Source organism: Dendrobates tinctorius, unplaced genomic scaffold (genome assembly GCF_039654945.1).
Source record: "Dendrobates tinctorius isolate UK_male_01 unplaced genomic scaffold, ASM3965494v1 ptg000020l, whole genome shotgun sequence".
Classification (NCBI taxonomy): Eukaryota; Metazoa; Chordata; class Amphibia; order Anura; family Dendrobatidae; genus Dendrobates; species Dendrobates tinctorius.
The window spans coordinates 42676427-42699821 of record NW_027361688.1 but is presented as its reverse complement, the minus strand read 5'-3'; the positions used below and the strand labels follow the sequence as shown (position 1 = coordinate 42699821).

The 23395-nt window shown below is 40.4% G+C and overlaps 1 protein-coding gene across 8 annotated transcripts in view; it reads left to right on the top strand.

The window, feature by feature from the left end:
• Positions 1-20004, top strand: part of PCDH1 (protocadherin 1) — a 220191-nt gene extending 200187 nt beyond the window's left edge. For 5 of the 8 annotated variants that reach the window (XM_073568024.1, XM_073568023.1, XM_073568021.1 and 2 more), the window contains one exon: positions 13145-20004. In XM_073568024.1, coding sequence (XP_073424125.1) covers positions 13145-13551 — 407 coding nt within the window. In that variant the 3' untranslated portion in view covers positions 13552-20004. Of the gene's footprint in view, positions 1-6744; positions 6878-13144 lie in introns of all 8 variants that reach the window. The other 3 variants (XM_073568026.1, XM_073568027.1, XM_073568029.1) reach the window with 2 other exon arrangements.
• Positions 20005-23395: the final 3391 nt, after the last annotated feature.

Sequence of the window (23395 nt, the reverse complement as noted above, 5' to 3'; positions counted from 1 at the left end):
TGTTATTGTTGCAGATTTTTCGCCACTCATTAGTATGGGTGAAATCTGCAGCAAAAATGCTAAAAGAATTGACAGGCTGCAGATTTAAATGCATGACTTCAGGATTCTCATTCACTTTGCTGAAATCGGGAAACCCTTCACGTTTTATGAAAAATCTGCACTGAAAAAGAGCAACGTGTGCACACAGCCTTATAGTCTCACATGGCCCATTCACAAAAGGTATTTTAAGGAAGAACATAACATAAAAATTAAAAAATAAATAAAAATGAGATTTTAACAGCTCTGATGGGTTCTCAGTGCATAGCTCACTAGTGAAGCGATGCTGTGTTGTTAGTGCGGTGTTTTGTCGGGGGCTCTATCACAGACCCCGATCTCTTCATTACGGTATCTGCTTTAACCCCTACAGTAACTGAAAGCTGTAGAGCGAGTTCCCCAGAGTTTCCTCCATCACATGTGCAGCTTCATGGAAAATGTAATGCCTGCTACTTTTCCTCCACTACCCTGTTATTTCAGCCAGTATAATTGCATGGGGTCTCCGAAATCCCTATGCTGGAATCAGTAAGCATATAATTATACTGAAGAAACCAGCCTCTGGGAATCCATCGCAAGCCTTCTCTCAGATGGTATCAGATCCATTCCCCCATTCTGCGTGCTTTTGTCATTTATGTATACAAAAAAGCAGAAACAAGAAAATACACAGTTGGTAATCCGGTATTCTCAAGACTGGGATTATGTCATGTGCAGAATTGCTGAATCACTGGGAACTCAAATCCACATCTCACCAGTTCCTGTATGACACCATGTATGTTCCTACTTGATTCAGTCTGAACCAACCACTGGAAACTTTGTAGAGTAGCACATAAAAGGGGTCGGGGGTCTCTGGTGACAGTTTGGATGGGCAAAGTCTATTATCTAGGTGTAGAAATCTAAACAGTGGCACACTGAAAGGGTTCTCTCACTTTTGGAAGTTGTCCTCTATCCAATAGATAGGAAATGACTTCCCAATCGCCTCGCTAGGGGTCGACTGTTGGGACCCCACCGATACCGAGCCGCATGTGAATGGAGCAGGTGTCGATCACGTGCACTGCCACTACATTCATTGTTAGGAGTGTGCTGAAGACCATTCAAGGGCAGCGCCCAGCTACCTCTTGTCTCTTGTGGTCCCGTAAGGAATAAATGGAGCGACATTGCGCTTGATCGACCACCACTCCATTCACATGGGACTTTCTAGAACCACTATTCACAGTATTGGTCGGTGTCCCAGTGGACGGATCCTCAGCGATCCAATAGATTGGGAATAACTTCCAGACTTGAGAGTGCTCAATTAAAAGGGTTGTCAAGTCTCCCTGTGACTGCAGACTTGTGAATCTTCCCATTGTGCCCACTGTGAACATTCTCCGATGCCAATGCTAGGAGTAGCTGGTGCTTGGCTGCAAACGTGATTTGCATAGATGCATTCATGTGCGGACTAGATAGGCACAGCCTTGGTCAATGCAAGTGTATTGTGTGAGGACAAACAAGTTTGGTGAGAATGTGGCCAGATGTATGCTAATCGCCTGCTTCTGTTGACTGCACCAGAGAATCCTCACAGTGTGCAGTGTGTGAGATGTGAGGGTTCGCAAGTCTGCAATCATATAGAGTGATTGCAGACTTGTACCCTAAGCCCAGACAACCCTCTAAGCTAGCCATACACAAGGCCTGAACACTGATGGGGTAGGCAACGATCTCTACTGACTCCCCCATGCACATGGGCCATCAGGAGAGTGTTCATGTGTATTCAACTTGGAGAGAGCAAAAACTGCTGCCAGACACCATTGGCTTTGGCTTATCTGCCAAGAAGAAAACTAAATATTGGCTGTTTAAATATCAATATGACCCAATCCTCCTCTGCCTCAACGTCCACTTCTGTTGAGAGGTCTCCTTGTACATTGGATGGTCTGCCCAAACTGGTGGGTTCAAACAAGTTTGCTCTTCGTATAGCTCTTGAGACTCGGCACAAAATCTTCAATAGGGTCCCCTCAACCTTCATGACTTTTAGGTAGTCATAGGAGTCAAACCTTTTGGGCCATCTAGGCACCAGGAATGAGGTGTGTATGTAATTAAAGTACTAATTGGGTTGTCCCACCTAGAAAATTCCATTTCTAAATGAAGATCAATAGTCTGAAACCTGCAAGGATCCAGAAGCTGAATCATCAAAGATGTCTTAACTGCTTTATAACTAGAATATAACCTGACCATGTGACTTGCTGTGGGTGTGGGAACTGGTTTTTGTAGTGGATAGAGGTTTCACAAGCTGGGGATCTTGTCCTCTGATGTCCTTATGCCTTTTTTAAAGGGTTTATTTGAGATTAGAAAAAAAGTCTTAGGGCTAGGGTGCAACACCAGAAATGGACATCACTGGCGGCGTTACTGAGAGAGAAAACGGGCCTTGTTTTTTTTTTTTTTAAGCCTTCAAATCCCTATAAAGAGGCTTTCCACCACTGGACAACCCTTATTAGTACTACCAGGTACTTGAGAAAAATTTATCAGTGGCCACGATGATTATTTGCAGCGTTGGCGTGACAGCCCAATCAGCTGTTGATACCAACACACCAGTGGTTTACGCAGCTCTGACTACAGAGTTCCAGGCTGTATAATCTTTTTTTTTTTTTCCCCTCACATCTTTTGTTTTTAATAAGGGGATTGCTGATAGTGGACAATAGTGATGCGCGAACATGCTTGGATGCGTTGCTATCCGAGTATCTTGGGCGTGTTCGAAAAATATGTTCGAGTCCCCGCAGCTGCTCGTCATCCGCAACACATGCAGGGATTCCCTAACAAATAGGCAATCCATGCATATGTTGCTGCTGTATAACATGTGGTCATAAACCACTGTTTGGGCGCACGGCAGGGCTCGAAAGGGAAGGAGCGCCATTTGACTTTTTGAATGGAAAATTAGCTCCAATCGTTAGTGGACACATGTTGCATATGGAGAGCCCCAGTGCAGCAGTGGGGTCTCGAACATATTTTTCGAGCACGCCAAAGCCACTCAGATAGCACACGAGCATGTTCGGATAACGCTTTATCAGAGCACGTTCGCTGATCAGTAGCAGACCACACTTTAAGCGGTGGTGTGTCTGTGGGAACGGGCAACAGGGTCATCTGCCCAGAAAGGAGAATAGAAAAATGAGTTATTGTCTAGGTCAAGCTTGGATAACAAACTGCACCTTTTTGCTCCAGGTGAAAAAAAAAAAAAAAAAAAGAGCCTTACTAGTTTTGTTGCCTTTACGTAAGCCACTGTTTTAAACACTTAGTTTGACACACAACTTGCCTTAGTTCTTGATTTTCATGCCCAGTGATGGCGCAGACTGGAAGGGCGTCACGAATCACACGACTATATTTGCACAGTACTATAAAATTTAAATCTTATTTGTTTTTATATTAATATATTTGGTACAGGTCTTCCTAGTTAAAATACAAAAAAAAAGCAAAACAGGAAATACGTTATTATTCACTAGGTTCTTTACCTTAACCCATGTCTTCTAGACTTTTTTAAAAACCAGTCCATGCTTCTGCTCCTCATTTGCATGCCTGTTTCCATATTCCCTTCGGCTCCTGCTATGCTTCACGCTGGGTCTAGCTTTTCTCCTTTTGGGCCTCCACTTGTAATTTTAGATAATCTAAGAATGTGAAAATTTTGCATTGCTGCCAGTGGCGATTGGAAATGCGAATCTAACCAAATGGGTCAAGCAAGCTTCTGACAAATTCTATTTTCCCCTTTGTTTTAGCATGTCGTAATTGCTCAGCTGTCATAAATGCACTATACATGTCTGATGCAGAAGTGGTGCTGCAAATGACGAGCCATGACATTGGAATGCTGTCATTGCATTTGTGACCATTGCATTAACAATGTGGGGGTTGTCTTATTTGAATGTAATGGCATTCGTAGGCAAGAGTGATAATCAAAACCGTGACAATTACTTTGGAATTGCAGCAAACATGCAACCAACTAACCATGAATCCTTATGGAATAAGAAAGGATGTGGATAAAGGCCCCAATTTATTACATTCTTTCATAGACACAGAGAGGGAGTCCCATAGTTTTAATCTGGTCTTCATTGAACCATTCACACATATGCTCCTTAGATTTTGGGGGGTACGTAAAAAAAATATATATTTAATATTGATCAGCCTGTTGCCAAGTTGTGAACACTTGTCTGAGCAAGGGTGGGGAGAGCGGAGAAGCACAGACAGTGTTTAATAGCCTTTTAAGTACCGATCCTTGGTAGAGCAGCAGTTCAAAGAAGCTTGTAAAAGACCATGAACAGTGCATTTTTCGGTTTGGTGGTTGAGACAAAATAAGGTAGTGGGTATATTAGAAAGATTCATAACTTGGCAAAGGCTGATCACTAATTTAAAGAATTAATTTTTTAATTAACCCTTACCTTTGTTACCCTAAACCCATGAAACTGTGTATTTAATATAGTCAGTGAGTTAATAAACTCATCAATCGCTGTCTTCTCCACTAACTAGACCCGTTTCACTACTCTTCGAATCACATAATGGTTATTCACACTCTCCACATCACACTGTATTCTGCCGAAAGTCTATTACAGTGTACATTCAAGACTGTCCCAACACTCGCGTAAGTTTTTCCTGGATTCCTTTATTCAACAAAACTGGACACGTTTCAGCCCATCCAAAACTTTCGTCGGCAGTGTGTGAATGGCCTGAAACGTGTCCAGTTTTTTTGAGTAAAGGCATCCAGGAAAGACTTACATGTGTGCCTGGACCATTTTGATTTTGCACTATTGATTTTTCACTTGCACCAGTGTAGTGCGGATTGATTTTGGTTTTCTTTTACGTTGTAAACCTATGACGCCTTGTTCTGACGCTCCATGGACTTACATTGTAAGATCCACTTCTGAGTCACGGAGAGTGCAGCGTGAATCTGAGTGTCTGAATTACTCCTCGTGACTCAGAAGAGGAGTGGAATGGGGCTTGATACTGAAGAAGACTGCGATCGGTGGGTGTATTAAGACTGATGCTACAGTACACTAATATTTACTCAGATTTAGGGGGGAAAAAGTTAATAGGAGAACTTCTTTAAATAAAAAAAAGTTTAGTTACTCTTTATCAGGGTTGTCTGGGGACTTGACCCTTATATTCAAAAAATTATTTTATGGCCATCTAATCCTTTAAGGCTGGGTTATATTAATACCATTTCGATTGGGTTCATGGGGCAGACTATGAGTGATGTAAATACTTACATCAAGCATTTCCTTAGGATCAGGGGTAGATTGAGAATACAGTGTATTATTTGAAGGCCTGCAACTTCATTCTGCTCCACCATGTGACGTTGAACATTAGCAGTCATGTCATGCTACCCATCACCTAACTGTTGAAAGTCGTGAACCATAACCTATGTTTCACGTAAAATACCCTTTTCCTAAACTATTAGTTTTCAGGAATTGCATACCCAAATTTTTAGCAATGCTTCTCCATCCGGAAAAACTAGATCAACCATGCCAAGGTGTCATATCAAACATGCCGCAAAACCAATAAGTGTCATATTGACCATGAAATTCAGTCCACCAGCAGCACACTATAGAGCAGAAGCTGAGCAGGCTGATACATTGCTTAATAGGATCAGTATAACTTGTATTTTTTTTCCCATCGAAATGGCTTTTTATTCTTGGCGTGGAGTCCGGTGGGAGGCTAAGCATAGAGCGAGTAGGCTTTTAGGTGATCATATTACAAGTTATACGGATTTCTTTTCAACAGACCTTTATATCAGTCAGCTCAGCTTTTCTTGCTGATATATAGTGATATATGAAATTTAGTGTTAATTTGCAAGATAATATTGTTCCAATGCTGTTTGGCCAATTTCCCGAAAGTGTAGGTAAAGGGAGGAAATTAACTTTACAGTCACCACTGCTCCGCGGAGGCATAAGCACTTTGACAGTTGGCTGTACACATATGCACTGCAGAGCAAGCTGTCCAAGTGCCAAGGCGTGCTTGTAGCTACCAATCACTGTGTACTGAGCGGTGACTGAACCGGCCCCATACCCCGCCTCTGACTGAAAGCCGGCGGCTCCCAGGAAGAATAAAGTTCCTTTTCTTTCAGTAGCCGCGCTTTCACTAACCCAAGCATACATCATTGGAACACTATTAAGCTGCAGATTTACCTTATATCTGGATGTTGATAGCATTTGGGGACATGACAGGTTCCCTTTAGAGCAAAGTCAGACAGCCTTATAAAACGAAGTGAGATCAGAACACAGTGCGTGGACTGGCCGGTGGCTCTCCATACCCAAGCACAATAGCTTCATCACCGACCCCCTCCCCCTTTGGGTCTTGAGAGCTGCTGTCCAGTCCGGCACTGCGTTCCACTCTCACTCCGATTTAAACTACCGTCTGACTGCGCCCTATAGCTAGATTATGGACACTTGGCTGAGTTTACGTGACAAATTGGTGACACTTTTTTTTTTTTTTAAATAAATATAGGAATAGATTGTGAAAATGTAAAGGAAAATTTAGATTTCTGTCTCTAAAATCTGCATTACAACAGTCAAGTGAAGGCAAATGGTTACTGTTACTATTAGTCTTTTACCCTGTAGACAATTGTCTGGCGTAGGTACATATTCTGTATTTGAATGTATACGAACACGTTACAAGTGAGGAACAATGTCTGTGATGTACCTTCTCTCACTGGCCGTCCTTTCTCTCTCTTTATCTCTCTCTTATACATGCGCACTGCCACAGGGAAGAGCGGTGAAAATTTCGATAGTCCGCTAACCCGGGACGTGCCAAGATTAGGCTGCGGTCTGCCTCATTATAAGGTTCTAAAGTCTGCAGGGCAGGCGACTCTGCAACCCGCGATGTAGAAAGGACTCTGGTAAATGACCTCCTGTTCCTCTTCTACTCACGTTACATTGTTTTAGTGAGGACAGGTGTGTGTAGTAGTCTAGTGTGTTAGCATGTTGTTTCCGGTGGGTTTCAGCCCCAAAAATAACTTGTAGAGCCTAATGGCAAGATTAGTACATTAGCATGAGAGTACACATTGTCTTTGTCACCAATATTTGCTAAGGCAGGATGTCATTTCAGAACTTGATTGTATGTCTTTGCACTGTGGAAAAATAATAGGGGCAAGTAAGAAGTCTAACCGGTGTGCCTTAATTGAATTTCTTTGCGTGTGTGTTGACTGTGCCATTAGACTACCATGTGCATGCATTTTATTGATTTTACTCTGAATTTATTTTTGCTCGGGGTACAATTACGTGATGAGCCGATTGGAGCTCATATCATGTTCATCCTCGTCTCTACAGCCAACAGAGTCTTGGCTTTCAATTCAGATTCTTGATGAATAAGAACTGATAACTTGGATTCGTTTTTCATTTCAATTCCTTCTTTCATTACTGGAATTTGTAACCAGAATAAGGAGGGTATAACAACCCTTTTGAATGCCTGTCTGAGATGTGGGAGTCGTGATCATATAAATCTGAGTTCATTTTATTTTTATGCTATGGAGAGTGCCGCTATATTATATACATGTATGTGTGCTATGTTTCTCCCATCAATTCAAGGGTTTCTCAGATAGGTTGATTACATCTGTCAAACTAAATTCCTCCAGACTCCACCGCCCAATACACAAGCACACTTGGCTCGACTGAGTGTGGACATGGTCTCAGTAGGGAGTGGGGAGTATGCCGTGATCAGAAACTTCTGTAAACCACTTATCTCCTAACATGTTCAAGTTCAAGTCCAACTACTTACCTCATTATCTGATGTCGAGGGAAAAACCAGAACACTACCGAATACACTAGAATGTTGGCAGGTCGTGTTGAAATTAGTAGAATCGGCTGTCATTAATCTAATGTGTATGGCTACCTAAAAATAAAGGCTACTTATGAGGGTACATGGGAAATAAGGTAGGCTATGTGTGTCCAATTTTTGCTTATATGGAAACCCTTTACCTCATTGTAGTCGGTTCTTGTTCTTGTGGTAAATTCCTGCCATGGTCGAAGAATCCATTTCCCTTGGCATATTGTGATCAATGACCGTTTGTATGCCTTAGGGCGTATTTTCTGGCTATCAGATTGCTACAGGGCTATAGTATTAAGGTCTGTTTCCCAAGGACACTAGTTTTCTTTTATTGTGCTAAATCTGTATTATCATTTCAATTTCTGTTGAGCAGGGTTCAGCTCATGGATGACCTTGGCTTCAAGGCTTTTTTGCTGATATTTCATATATTAACTGTGTATAAGTGATACGATGTTCCCACCAGGAAACCAAAGTATGAGGAGTTGAAAATTGAGATGACCAAGGATTGAACATATACTCAAAATTGGTATATCAACCAAACCTCCTCTCCATTCCTCATGTATCCTTTTTACGGATATTCATCTTTATGATCCTTTCCTATGCTCATTCATCCCTTAAACCAACTTGTTTAAAATTAATGTCAATTATCCTCTCCTATTGTCCATAGATGTACCATTATCTTAGCCTCTTACTCTATTAACCTCCTAGTTTGCTAGTCTGGACTGTGTAGAAGGGCGCACATGCAACTTTCATATGTTTTGTCCAACCCCTTCCCATGTACTGACATGCTTGTCTTGGCAGATTGTGCGTGTGATTTCAATAAACAGATGAGTAAAAATTCCCATACACATTAGACAACTTTCTGCCGAATGATCATTCGGCAGACCGTTACCTCATCGAATTCTTCCATAAATGGAAAAGCTCTGCTCTGCTGAGTGGTCCTTTGCTCTTTGAGAGACACTGCTAAATTCCTAGCGGTGGCTCATCTTCCAGAAAACAAAAGATGGTGCTGAATTTCAGCAACCCAGATCCTTCCCTTCCCTTGTCATGGTCAAGGGAGAGTCGTGTGGCTCTCATACACATTAGACCAGTGTTCCCCCAACTCCAGTCCTGAAGAGCCACCAACGGATCACAGGTGATGGAATTATCATCTGGGCAATGCTACAGATATCTTGAAAATATGATCTGTTGGTAGCTCTTGAGGACAGGAATTGAGGAACACTGCATTAGACTGTCAGCCAATCCCTTTTAATGTTGGGTTTGGCCAACTTTTAGTCGACTGTCTCTGATAGGTCCTTAAGCTACCTCTAGAGTTGTCCTGAGTTGTCTTGCAGTAGCTTAAAGTTTCCCGTGCAACTTAGACTAATGTCAATGAAACCTGATATCGACGGGTTCGGTCAATGGTCTGAGGTATGAAGGCGCTGACTGACTGATGGTCGGAAGAGACTTCGATTGCGCATGTCCGATTTTGGACTGCCGATTGCATTGTTCTCCCAGAGATAAGCTCCTGGCTGACATATCAGTCAACTTCTTTCTTGCAGAGAGCACTGAGCTTTGTTTTTCCCCAAATCATATATAGGAGGAGTATCAGTAGGCTTCAATAAATAGATGGAGATATAATCTAATCTGAGTTTCCCACTCCCGCTGAAATCTGTAGGTTTGCACATACAGCTATGGGAGCGTTTAAGAATGAGTTCATGTATGATGTCCCTACCGAATGACCTGCATCTGATGATTTTATTACTCTGGGGCAGCTATAACCCTTGCTGTAGCTATAGGTATAATTGTTTTTTCCACCTGAAGGGTTATTGGTGTGATTTTAGCTTAATTGTGTTGTTGTGTCCTAATTGTGAAATATCAAGTAAATGCATTTTTTAAACACTTGACATAGAAATTTTGTTACTAAATTTTATTTTTGGATCTAAAATTCTGTAGATTTCTGTATTCAGTGTGTAAATTTGTAACTGCCTAGAGAGTCTGGGGATGTGCGGTGAGGAGGTAGAAAGAGGAGGGAGAGATGGGACTCTTAATGGCCCAAGAGAAGCGATGCACCAGCTGTCAAACAGACAGAGGCAAATGCATAGTGAACCTTAAGGGTCTCCCAATCGTCAGGTTTATTGTTCAGCAAGAATAGTAATTAAATGTTTTGTTTTGACATTTTGATGGGGCACCGGGGCCGCCTGTCTGCCTCTTGCAAATACTTTGCAAACAGTTGCATCAAACTGTAGCTTATTTCACCTTTGTTTTATCACAGGAGACCAACTTCTGACCAGAATAAAAAAAATGCTGTAGACTGTAGATTGCACCGATAGATAATTTTTATTAAGAAATATAAAATCGGTATATGCTAATAATATACATGCTCTGAGCCTGGTGCTTCCCGCTGGCTCCTAAAACAACACTATCAATCAATGCATGCTTTTTCATTCATTTTTCATCTAGAAATTGACTTGTGCTTTTCCCACACAGACTGATTTTTTTTTTTTTTTTTTGTCAATACATTATGCAAAAGCAAATTTTAGCAGCATAATTTACAAAATTAAGAACACCGGGCCACAATTTCTGCTCGAACAGAATGTTCAGCCTCCTTAGCTTCACCAGTATAGCATAAGATAGGAGGAAACTAATGTGATTGCTCTGTAGAGTCAACTTGTGATCTGGACTTTTAATTCGTTGTATGTGCTATTTTGTGACTATGAATCTGACCTGCTCTCTGGACTTCTCCTCCTTGATACACTTGGCTGGCACCACTTTCTTACCAAATTTTCAGTTGCCATAAGATCTTTTTTTTATAAGGCTGACAATTGAGCACCTTTACTGGACCATTCTTAATTTCACTTATGAGGAGCTTTAGTTGGAATTATTGTGGGTTCCTACAGCCATTAAAGTGAGTGTTTTGGTCTAGGTGTAAGATCTAGACTTAATCATGGGCAACATTTTTAATAAGGTCTAGATTTATTAAGTCATCTGCATTTTTTTTTTTTTTTTACTAATGATTTGAGATCTACTCTATCTGAAGAGATTAACATGTATGGGCCGGGCATAGATCTCCTTGACATTCTGCTTCTAGAAGCATGAGACACGTAGATCATGAGCACGAAACAATCACTGACCTCAGGGAGACCAGTCAAAGAAAACACTGCGGCAGCCGGCAAAGGCGCTCAATCAGTGAAATCCTAGGTGCAATGCTCCCTGGGAAACACGAATATGCAAATAAAGTCCGTTGAGCCTCATTTAAGAGTCTCAAACACGAGGAAGATCTGGCTAGTCCCGTGTTTGAGACTCTTAAATGAGGCTCCATGGACTTTATTTGTATGTAGATCAGGAGAGCAGACTGTCAGTCATTACATGTCTCACACGAATAATACCCCCTTTCATTTACAATAATCTCTGGAGGCAGATTCTCATGGAGATCCATGTCCGGCCCATAGATCTTAATGGCGCATTTACATATTCCAGGCAAATCCAATATTTGGTTAATAAAACATGCTTGCCAATATAGATGGCTTAGATGGGTTGATCCTACTAACAGATTAATTTTAATAGAAATGAAGGATTTCAGGAAAAGGTCCATAGCTCTTGTGTTATTTTGCTTACCAACTGACTTGATTTTCTCTTGATTTCTCCATTTTCGTTAGGCTTTTCAGGGTTGAAGTCATCAGCTGAATTTAGATCGGCCATGATTGGCATACGTTTTTCATTGAATTTTCAATTTATTGACCAAAATAAGCGTTCAGTCAATGGTTCCTTAAGCATCAATCTACCCATTTAGTGTTTTTAGTTAAACCTTGGCCTGAAGCAAATCCGTTTCTTCTTTATATTTGTGTTTCACCCTGTATCTTTTTGGAGACCTAAAGTGCTACCATTGATGTCATTGAGCGATTGTAGTAGATACTCTGAAAGCAATTTTGCCATCCGTTCCAGAACGTTTTCCAGAAACATTTGTTGAATGTATTCTAACTAGAGATGAGTAGAAAGATTCAAAGCAAAAACTAATTACCGGTAGTTTTAACCAAAAAAGCCTGAAATGGCCTCCTGCACATCTGGACTGAGTTTTCCCATAAGGACTTCCACCTTTCACATCATATGACGGAGCTCAGGCAGTCAGGAGGGACTCATAGTTGGAATGCAGATGCTATTTTGGGGTGAATCTGTAGAGTGAAAAGACGTCACAGCTTGTCAAAGAGGAAAGGAAAGCCATAAAACACTGACGAAACTGTGCACAATATGTGTGTGACAGCACAGCAGTGAAGATGATAGTGTGAGGAACAGGCTGTTACCATCCTTCCACCCATAGTCCTGTATGTTTAGGTTACTTTGTCCATTACTAAGGCTGTATGTGTTAAGGAACTTAAAGTGTGTTGGATACAGTCCTAAGAGACCTCAAAGGATTTAAAAACTGAAACCATCACTAAGCAATGAAATGGCTGCAGCCGGTGTAAATAAAGGTGCTTAGGTCAGCACCTCGTGTCAAATAGGCATATAATATATACACCGTGGAGATGCAGGTATTTGGCTAGAGATCTCAAATGCTAGTACGGAGGTAACGGTATCGCTTCTGGATAGCAGCCCCAAACGTCGAACCTTTGGCCATAGCAGGGTTTTACTAATCTAATGGTAGGAAAAACGACCAAAAAGGCTCCAATACTAAAACAAAAGGCATATCGCTTCAAAGCATTGAACATTCAGGTGAATAAGTGCAGTAAAAACAATGCCTTAAACTCGGTCCAAAGGTGTGTTGGCTGCACAATTGCCCAACTAGAGTTTCGCCAACTTTGCTTAGTCTAGGGTGTCCAGAGATCCCAGAGTACACATCTTTTCAGGTAAATTTCAGGCTTTGCAAGACTTAAGAAAAATTTGGCAAAGCTAGTGAATTCTATTTTCTAAAAAAATGCTTCATGCGTAGCTAGAACAAAACCAATGTAGTATTTGCTTAATAACAATACTGTAGCTATATTCCAATTTATCGTGCAATCACTTTTCTGATAATGCAGGTGAGCTGGTTCTCTATAGGTTACAATTTGCGTAATTTGGCAAGTATTCCACGATCATCTTGTTTCTCTCACAGCCATACTTTGACAACCTTATTTCATTGTGTGCACATTTTGTTCCCCTGTATGCCATGTGTGTTTTCAGCATTTGAATATAGCTTTTTTGTAGCATGCCGAATATAGTCTGAACACTGATGAAGCCACAATCCTACTTTTTACACTTTCAAGATCTGATTAATTTCTTATAGTACATGGCAGCTCAAGGGGTACAGGATAGGTCATATTAAAAGTGATAAATCTGTTGCATTATTGAACCGCTAACCAAAATATTTCCTTGTTCTTCTGTTCAGATCTCAGACCACTGCCTGATGTAGCCATGACGGGAAACTGCACGCGGGAATGTACAGAATATGGACACTCTGATACTTGCTGGATGCCCGGCCAGCCATCCCCCAACCGCAGGCCCAAGAATGCCCTGAAGCTCTCCACTTTTGTGCCTTACCAAGACAAGGGGAGTCAAGAGCAGATTGGCAATGGAAACCCCAGAATTCCAGAGGACCGCATTGGAGGCAACAATAACAGCACCACCAAAATGGCCAACATCCAGCTGTTACCGACTTACAGTGCCTTTACCAGTAACAGCCATGAGCCATGTACGGACTCCCCTATGGAGGAAATCCCCCTAACCCAAACGGCTGACTTCCAGCACACCACAACTCCTTCCTCCCAATCTGCCAAGAGGGAGATATACCTGTGAAATTCACTTTTTGGCATGGTTTGAACTTAAAAGGAGAAAAGGAAGAATTGGGAGATACAGACCTAAACCAGGCTAACTTTAAATGAAGGAGACCTATTGAGAGGAACTTAAAGACGTTTGCTTTATGGTCCATGCAACTGCTTCAAGGCCTATGCCTATTTTAATTTTGTGTTTTATTTTTTTTTGTTCAGTTTTCCATTTTTTTTTTTTTTTTTTTTTTAATTATTTTCTTATTCCTATGTAAAATTTGAAACTGCCCTCTACATAGACAATTCATTATCGTAAAGGTCAGAACTGGATTTAGAGAGGGGAAGCACATTTTTCTTTAAAAAAAAAAATTAAGTTTTTATATAAAAAGGGAACTTGCGTTATGTTTCTCGGCCAAAGATGAGAAACTGTAAAGCAAAGGTGGACTTTATAAGCCATTGTGGTTTGTGTCTGAGAATCCTAAAGAAGGGTGTTCTTGGTGCTGTCATCTCTTCTGGTACATAGGTTGAATGTCCTCATTTATAGGAGAAGTTACCGTCTTTGTGGTGAATGAATGACAGTTGGTAGAGGTTTTTTTATTTTTGGTTAAACACTTGGCACTAGGTTTAGTACATGATTCTTCTACGTGTATATATATATATATATATATATATATATATATATATATATATATATATATAGGCACATTCAGAGCCTCACAACTTCCCCCTGGAAATGAATCTTAAGGTTCTGCTCAGGTACTTCCGTATCTGTTCTTGTAGACTGGTGTCAAACATTACCAAAAGTCCTGTCTCATACATGGTACTAAGGTTCTTTCGACGTAAATTTTAATAAAATGCTATAGAAATATTTTTGATATTCAGTGTATTAAGGTAATAATTTTTTGATTTTTTTCCCAAAATTTGACTACTTAAAAATGGCATGCTGACTTTGTGAGTTTTTCATCCATGTGGAGATTCATCAATTACATCAGGGTTCCCCAACGCCAGTCCTCAAGGCCCACCAACAGGTCATGTTTTCAGGATTTCCTTAGTATTGCCCAGGTGATAATTGCATCACTTGTACAATACAAGGGAAATCCTGAAAACATGACCTGTTGGTGGGCCTTGAGGACTGGAGTTGTGGGACCCTGGATTAGATGATTCCTGTTCTTTTTGAGCTCAGTTTAGTTAGAAGGATATCACACCTGAAATTTTTTTTATAATACAGTTCATGTACGGTCACCTTTTTGTTAATCAACATTTACTGCATGCTATTGCTAAAATGTAAGGACTGTTCCTCCTCGATGAAAATTCGATGGAGTTAAGCAAATTCCCATGGATTCTCCCTTAGGCTTTGGTTCTCAACCACAGTTTGAAGGTGAAATATCTGGTGTCAATGTCCTTAGGTAAAAAATGGGGGATATTCTATACCAAAGGTGCCAACTGAATGAGTACGGATGATTGCAAAAGGGCAGCCTGATGGGGACCGAACTGTAATTTATCTGCATATCCAACTCATCAATAACAGGGTAAGCTGCGAGTTTGACTGGCCGTTTCATGTAGACTTCTGTAAATACAATCCCTTTTGAATGAAGATTAAGTCTGTTTGACTTCCGCTTTTATCGTTGCAAGAATCCCTTTTTATTTTCTTTTTCTGTTTTGTTTTATTTATTGTAATTTAATTTTTGACTACACTCTGCCAAATGGCCCACAGCCGGTTGGGTTTTGTTTTTTGGTTCCAAGAGCATGTAGGCTGGTGTATTCAGTGGCATTACTTCCTTTTCCTATTTAATTGGGAGAGAGAAATCCTTAAAACCAGAGTAGAAAGGTTAAGTTTCATGTGTATATTTCTGTAATACATACTAATTTGCACATAATCTGCCGAGATTTGCGAAGTCAAAAGTTGCTCCTTTTTGTTATTACGCTTTCGACTGTAAATTGCACCACGAGCTCTGATCTGACAAGTTTTGATGTTTTTTTTTTTTTGGGGGGGGGGGTTTAGCTAAACTTTACTATTTGGTGATTCTACAATGTGTTTTGGCAGAAGCTGTAACCAATTTAATAAAATGAAGGTTTTGTATCCTACGAGGGGGACGTATAAATGCGGCACTCGTATGCCAAGCTACTTTCAGAGGGTTGGGTTCCTACAGTTATTCTTTTTTCCATTTTAATACACGGAGTGCATGGAGAAGAGAACTTGGAATGCTTTGTATTTGACTACTGGTATTTAAAGGATGTATATCTTCATTTCTTCCGTAAAACCAGTGGCATAATAATGATCCATACTGTTTGGTGCCACAGGAGAGATTTGTTAAATAAAAATGTAAAATGCCCGGATTCTTACTATTATAAAATATTGTATTAGCAGGTTTAAGATAACGTCCACCTCACGTGTGCCATCTGTCCATGTCACCGGATATTCCTACTATGCTTCTGTTGTGTATTTCTCTTTCTTTTATGTTTCTTTTCATGCAATATATAATGCTATTCACTACTGTCTTATGAAACTATTTTGGTATTCAATTTTGGTGAATAATTAGAAAATAACAGGGGAAAAAAGTATCAAGAACAACCAGTATCGGATGGGCTGTTGCGTTCGGGTCAGGAGATCCATATTCGGCCTGGACCTTTTATGGTCTTCACCTGAAATGTGAACCTTTTCGTATCATGTCGTTTTAGTTCCAATATTCTGTGCTGAGTTTGTGATATAACCAGGTTTCCTTTTCTAATACCTTGCAAAAAATTTTCTTATGTCCTTCACACAGCCATAATTAAATGAAAAAGTTCTGAGCGCCCAAAGCCTTTTATGGTGAAGCTTAGAAAGTAATTGCTCATTGTTAAAACGATTGAATCTAATGTACAAGCCCAATATATTGGGTTCCTCTAATGGTAGCTAAAAGCAGTCAGAAAAGTTATTACTTATGGCTCGGTTTACATCCTTATTGTCAATTTCATTGTTCTTCTCTGTCGTAGAAGTAGAACAGAGAAATTGGTGGAAGGCTGGATCTGTCATATGACAGACACCAAGGGTGGCACAGTGGACCCCATTATTGTATTGTATAATGGTATCCATAATTTTTCTGAAGACCTGTCTATTAGAAAAAAAAAGTACCGTGATCACATTTATAAAGTTTTGAAATTATTTTTTCAAGGGTGGACCTTCACTTTTTCTATTTTAGGTTAATGTGGAATGCAGTTGGATAGTTTGCTTTATAATTCCACTGTATATCCTATAATAACTCTCCCGTAGACTTGAACATCATGAAAGATTCAGGACATGAATGCAAGCAGAAGTTTTCAGTCCCTTTTTACACTTGGTGTTTTCCAATGTTTTATCTTTTAAGCCAGTTTCTCACATCCACAATTCACTGACCTTGTGGACCTAGAAATTCAGACTCTGTGGCGTCTCCTGACCCCAACTCAACAATCTGTGTGTTTTTGAAGCTGTTGAGTTTATTGCAGCAGATCTGTGTAGGTAAAGTGAATTGCGGTAGTGTGAAACCTGCCTTAGAGAGTCGTCTTTTTTTTTTTTTTTTTTTTTTAATATACAATAGAAGTAGCCAGTTTTTTGAAGTGTAGCTCCAACTAAAAGCCATTGATGATACTACCTGAATTTTAAAAGCGTCGCTACATTAAGGTACAATGTCGGACTTCCCAAAATCATGTAGTTGCTTAGGGTACATTTCCAGGTTTGTTTCTTAGCGTCATTTATCAAATTTTAATGGTTTCAACGCCATCCAACTGGAACCAATATTTCATTTTAACTTCTATTCTGTAGGCCCCAGTAGACGATATGAGACTCGATGTAAGGGAATTGGTGATGTAGGCTCCTGTGGAGCATAGATGCGTGGCGGGCGTCATCAATGGCCTTATGGACATTGCTTTGTGCCTTATGCCTCAGTGATGTCACTGGATCATAGTAATTTCATATCTTAAGTTTGCTTGGGTCTCATTATTAATACTTTGTGGTTTGGGGCTTTCTTACAGAAGAAAAACGGTCCAATAGACGTTCAACAATAATCCACACATCAAGACTTAGTTTCTCGTGCTTCCTTAACCCTGTGTCTTTGGCAGCACAGGGTTACATTTCCATCATGATCTCTCAGCAGCTGTTTACTATAAAGCTAATTTCTCATTAGCACATCACCAATCTGGAATGCTTTGCTTTCCACCCTCTGCTCTGTTCTAGCCATTGTTTCTCTGTGTTCAGCTTAGAGACCTGTAGGAGAATGGAAGATTGACAGTTTTTGCTTTGCTAGTGAGGGGTGACGGTGTCAGAGCTGTGCTACGCTCCCACATGATCTAATATGACATCTCTAACACATTTCTGTCTGGGTAGGTTCTTAATTATCCACTCCTGTCTCCCATTCACTTGCTATCTAATTCCTCACTCGCCTCCTCTCACCTCGGCATTTTCTGCATTGCACTTCAGGACATCCGTTTCTCTTGCACGTATAATTGTTGCTGCATTTTTAATGTGGGTGAGATCTTGTTTGCGAAGAGTCTATTTTCGTGGCGCAATCATTCTTGACATTTTATGCACAATATGTAGACCCAGGTTGGACAGCTCGAGTGACTGACGCATTCCGCCTCCTTAGAATATGACGGCTGTCAACAAAAAAAAAACTGCTTGGCCAAATAAGTAGTACACTTGATATAGTCTTACGTTCTATAAGAAACTTTGAATGGATGACAAGCGGAGTATGATGGGACATTTTTAGCTTGTATACTGTATTGTAACACTGCAGTCCTCATCACAAAAGGCCTTGTGTTTCCCATGCCAGAAAAGTACATCACAGATTTCCTGTGGGGTCGAACATTAGGAGGTAGAACAATTGCCTATTGTAAGGAAACGGCTATCTATGTTTACTCGACGTCGTCATTTGAGTTGTAATAGAGTTCTTACCACTGCATGTTCATCTAAGTGAAAGAATAGATTTTGAACTATCTGGTGATGGGAGGGTAATTACCCAGTTTACTTTAATTATAAAACTTTTCTAACCCACCTCCAATTATTTGCATGCCATAAAAGTCATTTTACCTAAGTTTCATGGTGCTTGCAAGCTATTTATTGTAGGTTTATAGTGTTGAGTGTATGACCTAGCTAAGTCTAACCTGAACACTATAGTCTTTTTTTTAGAAGGGGGGGGGGTGAGTCTTTTTAGATGGAAGCATTATGTGCATGGACCTTAGTTTTGGATCTGTAGGCAACAAAAAGAATCAATCGTTCTAGACCAGGTTGTGGAGGCTTAGATAAGATGTGGACTAAAGGTGCGCCGATATATAGATGACCTCTTTTTGGCGTGGCTGCTTATATACAAGAAAGGAACTTAAAAAAAAAAAATCAGTGCTGTAATTTCCCATCTCTGTATGAATGTGTAACATAAAATCTAGCATTGTTGCATAAATGCACAGTTCTAATCAGTTTTGCTTCCCAAATTTTTGCAAATGGTAATACGATGTGTCAAAAATGTAGACTAATCCTAACGGGGCATAATGGATCTCTTATTTTTACACCATATTGACTTGGTTGTCCGATCCTGTTTTTCTTAAATTGTATGTGCAATATGAGAGCAGGTCATTGCTCCTGTTATAAAGACTTTCTAGCATTTTAAGCCTGCGCTATGACTACTCAAGGCATTTACTTTCCGAGGGCAAAAACCAAAGGTTAAAATTCGGTCATGATGGTAAAATTGGTTCTCCGATGGCTACATTTGGCATAGTCTGGGTTTTATCCCCAACTTCGCATTCTGTATCAAGTTTAAGAAAAAGGGGTGTATAAAAGAAAAATAATCAAAGCCTGTTTTTAGATTTTTAGTGTTGATTCTATTTGCCTCCTGACCTATTGAGGTATCGGCAGTGTCCACCAATGGAAAGGGGCTAACACAAAAAATTTAATTTACCTGCTTGTGATGCTGCCTTGTTTTGTACAGTTTTATGTACATGAAAGTGTTGCTTTTTAATATAAACCTTTAAAGAAATCTATATATATATAATTAAAAAAAAAATCCCACACACAAAAAAAAAAAAACCTTGACTGAAAATATAATGGCAAAGTATGTAACTATTTTTACGATGGGTAAATTAATATGTATAATCAGAAGCTATAGTTGAAGTTTTCTCGATTTCTAAGTATTTGATGTATTTTCCCAAGTTATCCTTAACTTTGACCTTTTTCTCTCTGGGAAGTTTATATTTTTTTTATTTCTCTTCTGTGCCCATTTTTAGTTTCATATGTATTTTTTAATTTATATAATTTTTTTTTAACTTCCAATTTTGGTTTTATTAATCCTGTGAGCACAATCATATATAATATTTTTTTGTTTTTAGTTTTATTTTTGTTTTCAATTCTTAATTGTTTCAGCATGGCAAGAATAAAACAAATTTGTGGTCTGTCTATTACCGTTTTTACTTTTCAGATACATGAAAATCTTTCTGTTCTGTTTGCGGAGCTGTCAAATAAAGAACTCCATTGTAATTATGATCCCAACGTCTCACAGTGACTCGGATAACGTGTGTCAATCCTTGTGTATCGCTGGTGATTTTTATATAAAATGATGGTTAGGGTACCGTTACACTTAGCGATGCACCAGTGATCCCGACAACGATATGGATCGCTGGTGCATCGCTAAGTGGTCGCTAGTGAGCTGCCACACAGGCAGATCTCACCAGCGACTTCGCTGGGGTCGCTACTTACCTGTCAGACGCGGCGATCCTAACGTCCTCCCGCCCGCGTCCACGCGTCGCTCGTCGGCGCCACAGGAAGCCCAGCAGGAAGTGGCCGACGAGAAATGATCCAGGACCTTCTCGTGATAATCAGCGGGGGGCCGGTCGGAGGTAAGTATCACATGTAGCAATATCGCTGCTACGTCACAAAATCGGTGACTTTACAGCAATATTGCTAGCGATATCGCAGTGTGTAACGGGGGCTTTACACTCAAGATGAGGATTTTTGGGGGGATTATGTAGTTTCCTACAGCCTTATAGTAAGGTTAAGAAGTTCAATTTCTTCTAATGTAACTTAGGAAATTGCCTTTCAACAAATCCCATCAGTGGTGAAGAGGAATTGGAGCTTTGACCCAGCACGCCAGTATAACATCATCATACACTTGTATGGGTAGTAAAATATATAAGTTTTAGACCCAGATAATTTTTTATGTCGTCATTAGTGATGAGTGAACGTGTTGGGATAAGGTGTTATCCCAAGCTTGCTCGTGTGCTAACCGAGAGCCTTCGGCGTGCTCAAAAAAGAATCCCTACGGCTGCATGTCTCACAGATGTTTGATAGCCCAACAAATGTAGGGATTCCCTGTTAGTCAATCCCCGCATGTGTTGTGGCTGTCAAACAGCCGCGAGACATGCAGCCTTTCGAGCTTGAACATATTTTTCGAGGACAGCAAAGACACTCTGTTAGCCCACGAGTATACTCTGATAACTCCTTATCCCTCCCAGAATGTTCGATCGCTCGTCACTAGTTGTCATCACCTCTGTTAACCCTTTAACCACGCAACTTTTTTTTTTTCACAATTGATTTCAAAGAGTTGTAACTTTTTTTGCTCTTTAATTTTTTTTTTTTTATTTATTTATATAGTACTCTTCAGTCTTAATTTATAGGTTGGCTTACGTCAATTACTTTTTGGGGAGAAAATAGAAATTCCGCCATTGTGTGGATTTTTTTTTAAATCCAGGCAAGACATCCAGCTTTTTTCTTAAGAAATGGGATCAAAGCAGTGAAGGTGAAAAATTACTTTGTACTTCAGTAGACGTGTATGTTTTACACTGCAACAAATGTGCATGGAAGACATCCGCAGCAATGATAACTAACGCCCTAAAGAGGTGGGAGGTAATGTCACCAATAGCAATGGGGCCTGATGATCGCTGCCTCCCAGCCTCTTTATGTGACCCTAGGCCATTTTCAATATTAGGTCAGTATTTTCCAAATAAGGATGTAAAATACTGACCAAGTGAACGTTGCCTTAGGTCTATTAACTACCTGTTAGTTTGCAAACAATACAGTTCCTTGGAGCAGTGTCCTGAATAGATTCCTGCCACCAAATAGAAAAGATGGAATCAACCAGGGCTAGACCCCCAATGGTCATAGCGTGGGCTGCTCCTGCTTGTATGACCATTTTCTGCTTATGGTGGTCTTGGAAAACTGAATGTGATGTATATTTTGCGCTCAGTTGAGTAGTTGAGTAAAGGGTCATATTTGCATTCAAGCCACCACAAAAAGGCACATTGCTAAAAATTTTACAGCTGCTCTGCGGTCTATCTAATGTCTTATTATATCATGACATTTCCCCTGTTCTCATTAATGGAGTGGACAGGTGTTTACCTTCTACATGACTAGTCCACTATTTTCTTTTTGAAAACTCAAATCATCTTATAGGGTAATAAACAGGACACTCGTGATCCCATACAGCCAGGTCTTCAGATGCGTGCACACGACATTCGAAAGATGGCCATGGGCTGGAGCGCTGCACTGTTCATGATCTATGTTTTTATTTTTTTGTTTAATACTTTTAACCATATGAGTTCAAATTTGAGAACGGAGCATCTGTTGCACCAAATACAGGTCAGCCATCAGGGTGGAGTTTTTTATGCTTTTTAAAACTTCATTGTGCTTCTGCCTACATGACGAGGGCTGGGATGTAGACTCGTCATTAATACTAATTATTGAGAACTCAAATCTATACTAATGACCCTTCCCTACTACAACTGTGGAATTAAGACATGAAGCATGAGCCTAAATGAGCCCTAGTGGCCAGTGTGAAAATTGCAAGATTTCTAAAATTTGTTTAAGACTGGAATATGAAAAGAAAATGCTAAATTAAAACAAAATACAGATAACACAGGTTTGAATTAGATGGTAGATCTTTTTCTAACAGCTTCCTGATTACTGGTCTGTTAGGTGTAAAGCAACAATATTCTGAATCCTGGTAAAGTTATCGCGAATGGTGTATAAAATTTAAAAAATTGCTACAATGCTGTATGTCATAATTCTTCATCCGAAAAGCAAATATCAGGCCTGTAATAACCTGTGTGAGGGCAACTTCAGAGAAAGTTGGAGGCCCTAAGCTCCGGGATAATCATAGTTTTCTACATGACTCCTTATTTTTGTACAATAAAAGTCTACTGCCTGGACTCAAAACAAAAAAAAAAAAAAAAAAACCTGAAAGTCCTGCATCTCTTGTTCACACACAGTAAAGGCGCCGTTACACACTTCAATGTCCCAGCGATCCCACCAACGATCCAACGCGGATGGGATCGCTGGGACATGGTTAGCTGATTGCTGGTGAGCTGTCACATAGACAGCCCCTCCAGCGATCAGGACCAGCGAGCAAACTGGTATCCAAGGTAATACGGATACGGTATCTAAGAGCCGTGCGGCTCTTAGATACCCGCTGTTTACCTTGGATACCAGCTCCCAGCGTCGCTGATCGTTGGTCTCTCGCTGTCACATGCAGTGATGCATGCTGGCCAGCGGGAGACCAACGATCAAAAAATGGCCCAGGACGATCCGGCGGGTGGGCCGGTCACTGATGCGTCACACACAGCGATGTCGCTGGCGAGATGGCTGTGGCGTCACAAAATCGGCGATCTCGCTGTGTGTGACGGGGCCTTAATTAACAGCGCTATATACAAAAGAAAAGCTGTGAATCGCTCAGTTTGGGTGAGAGATGCCGGACTCGCAGGATTAGTCTCAGTGCTGGCAGTATTCATCTGCTGCCCCCGGCTACCTGTTCATGTTTTTTTTTTCTTTTTTTAACAAAACCTGTAGAAAAGCTTGCTATCCTCAGCAATGAGATAAAACTGTGTTTTGAGCACATACCAGTATAATATGTCCAGGAACTGTCTCAATCCTCAGGCTGTGT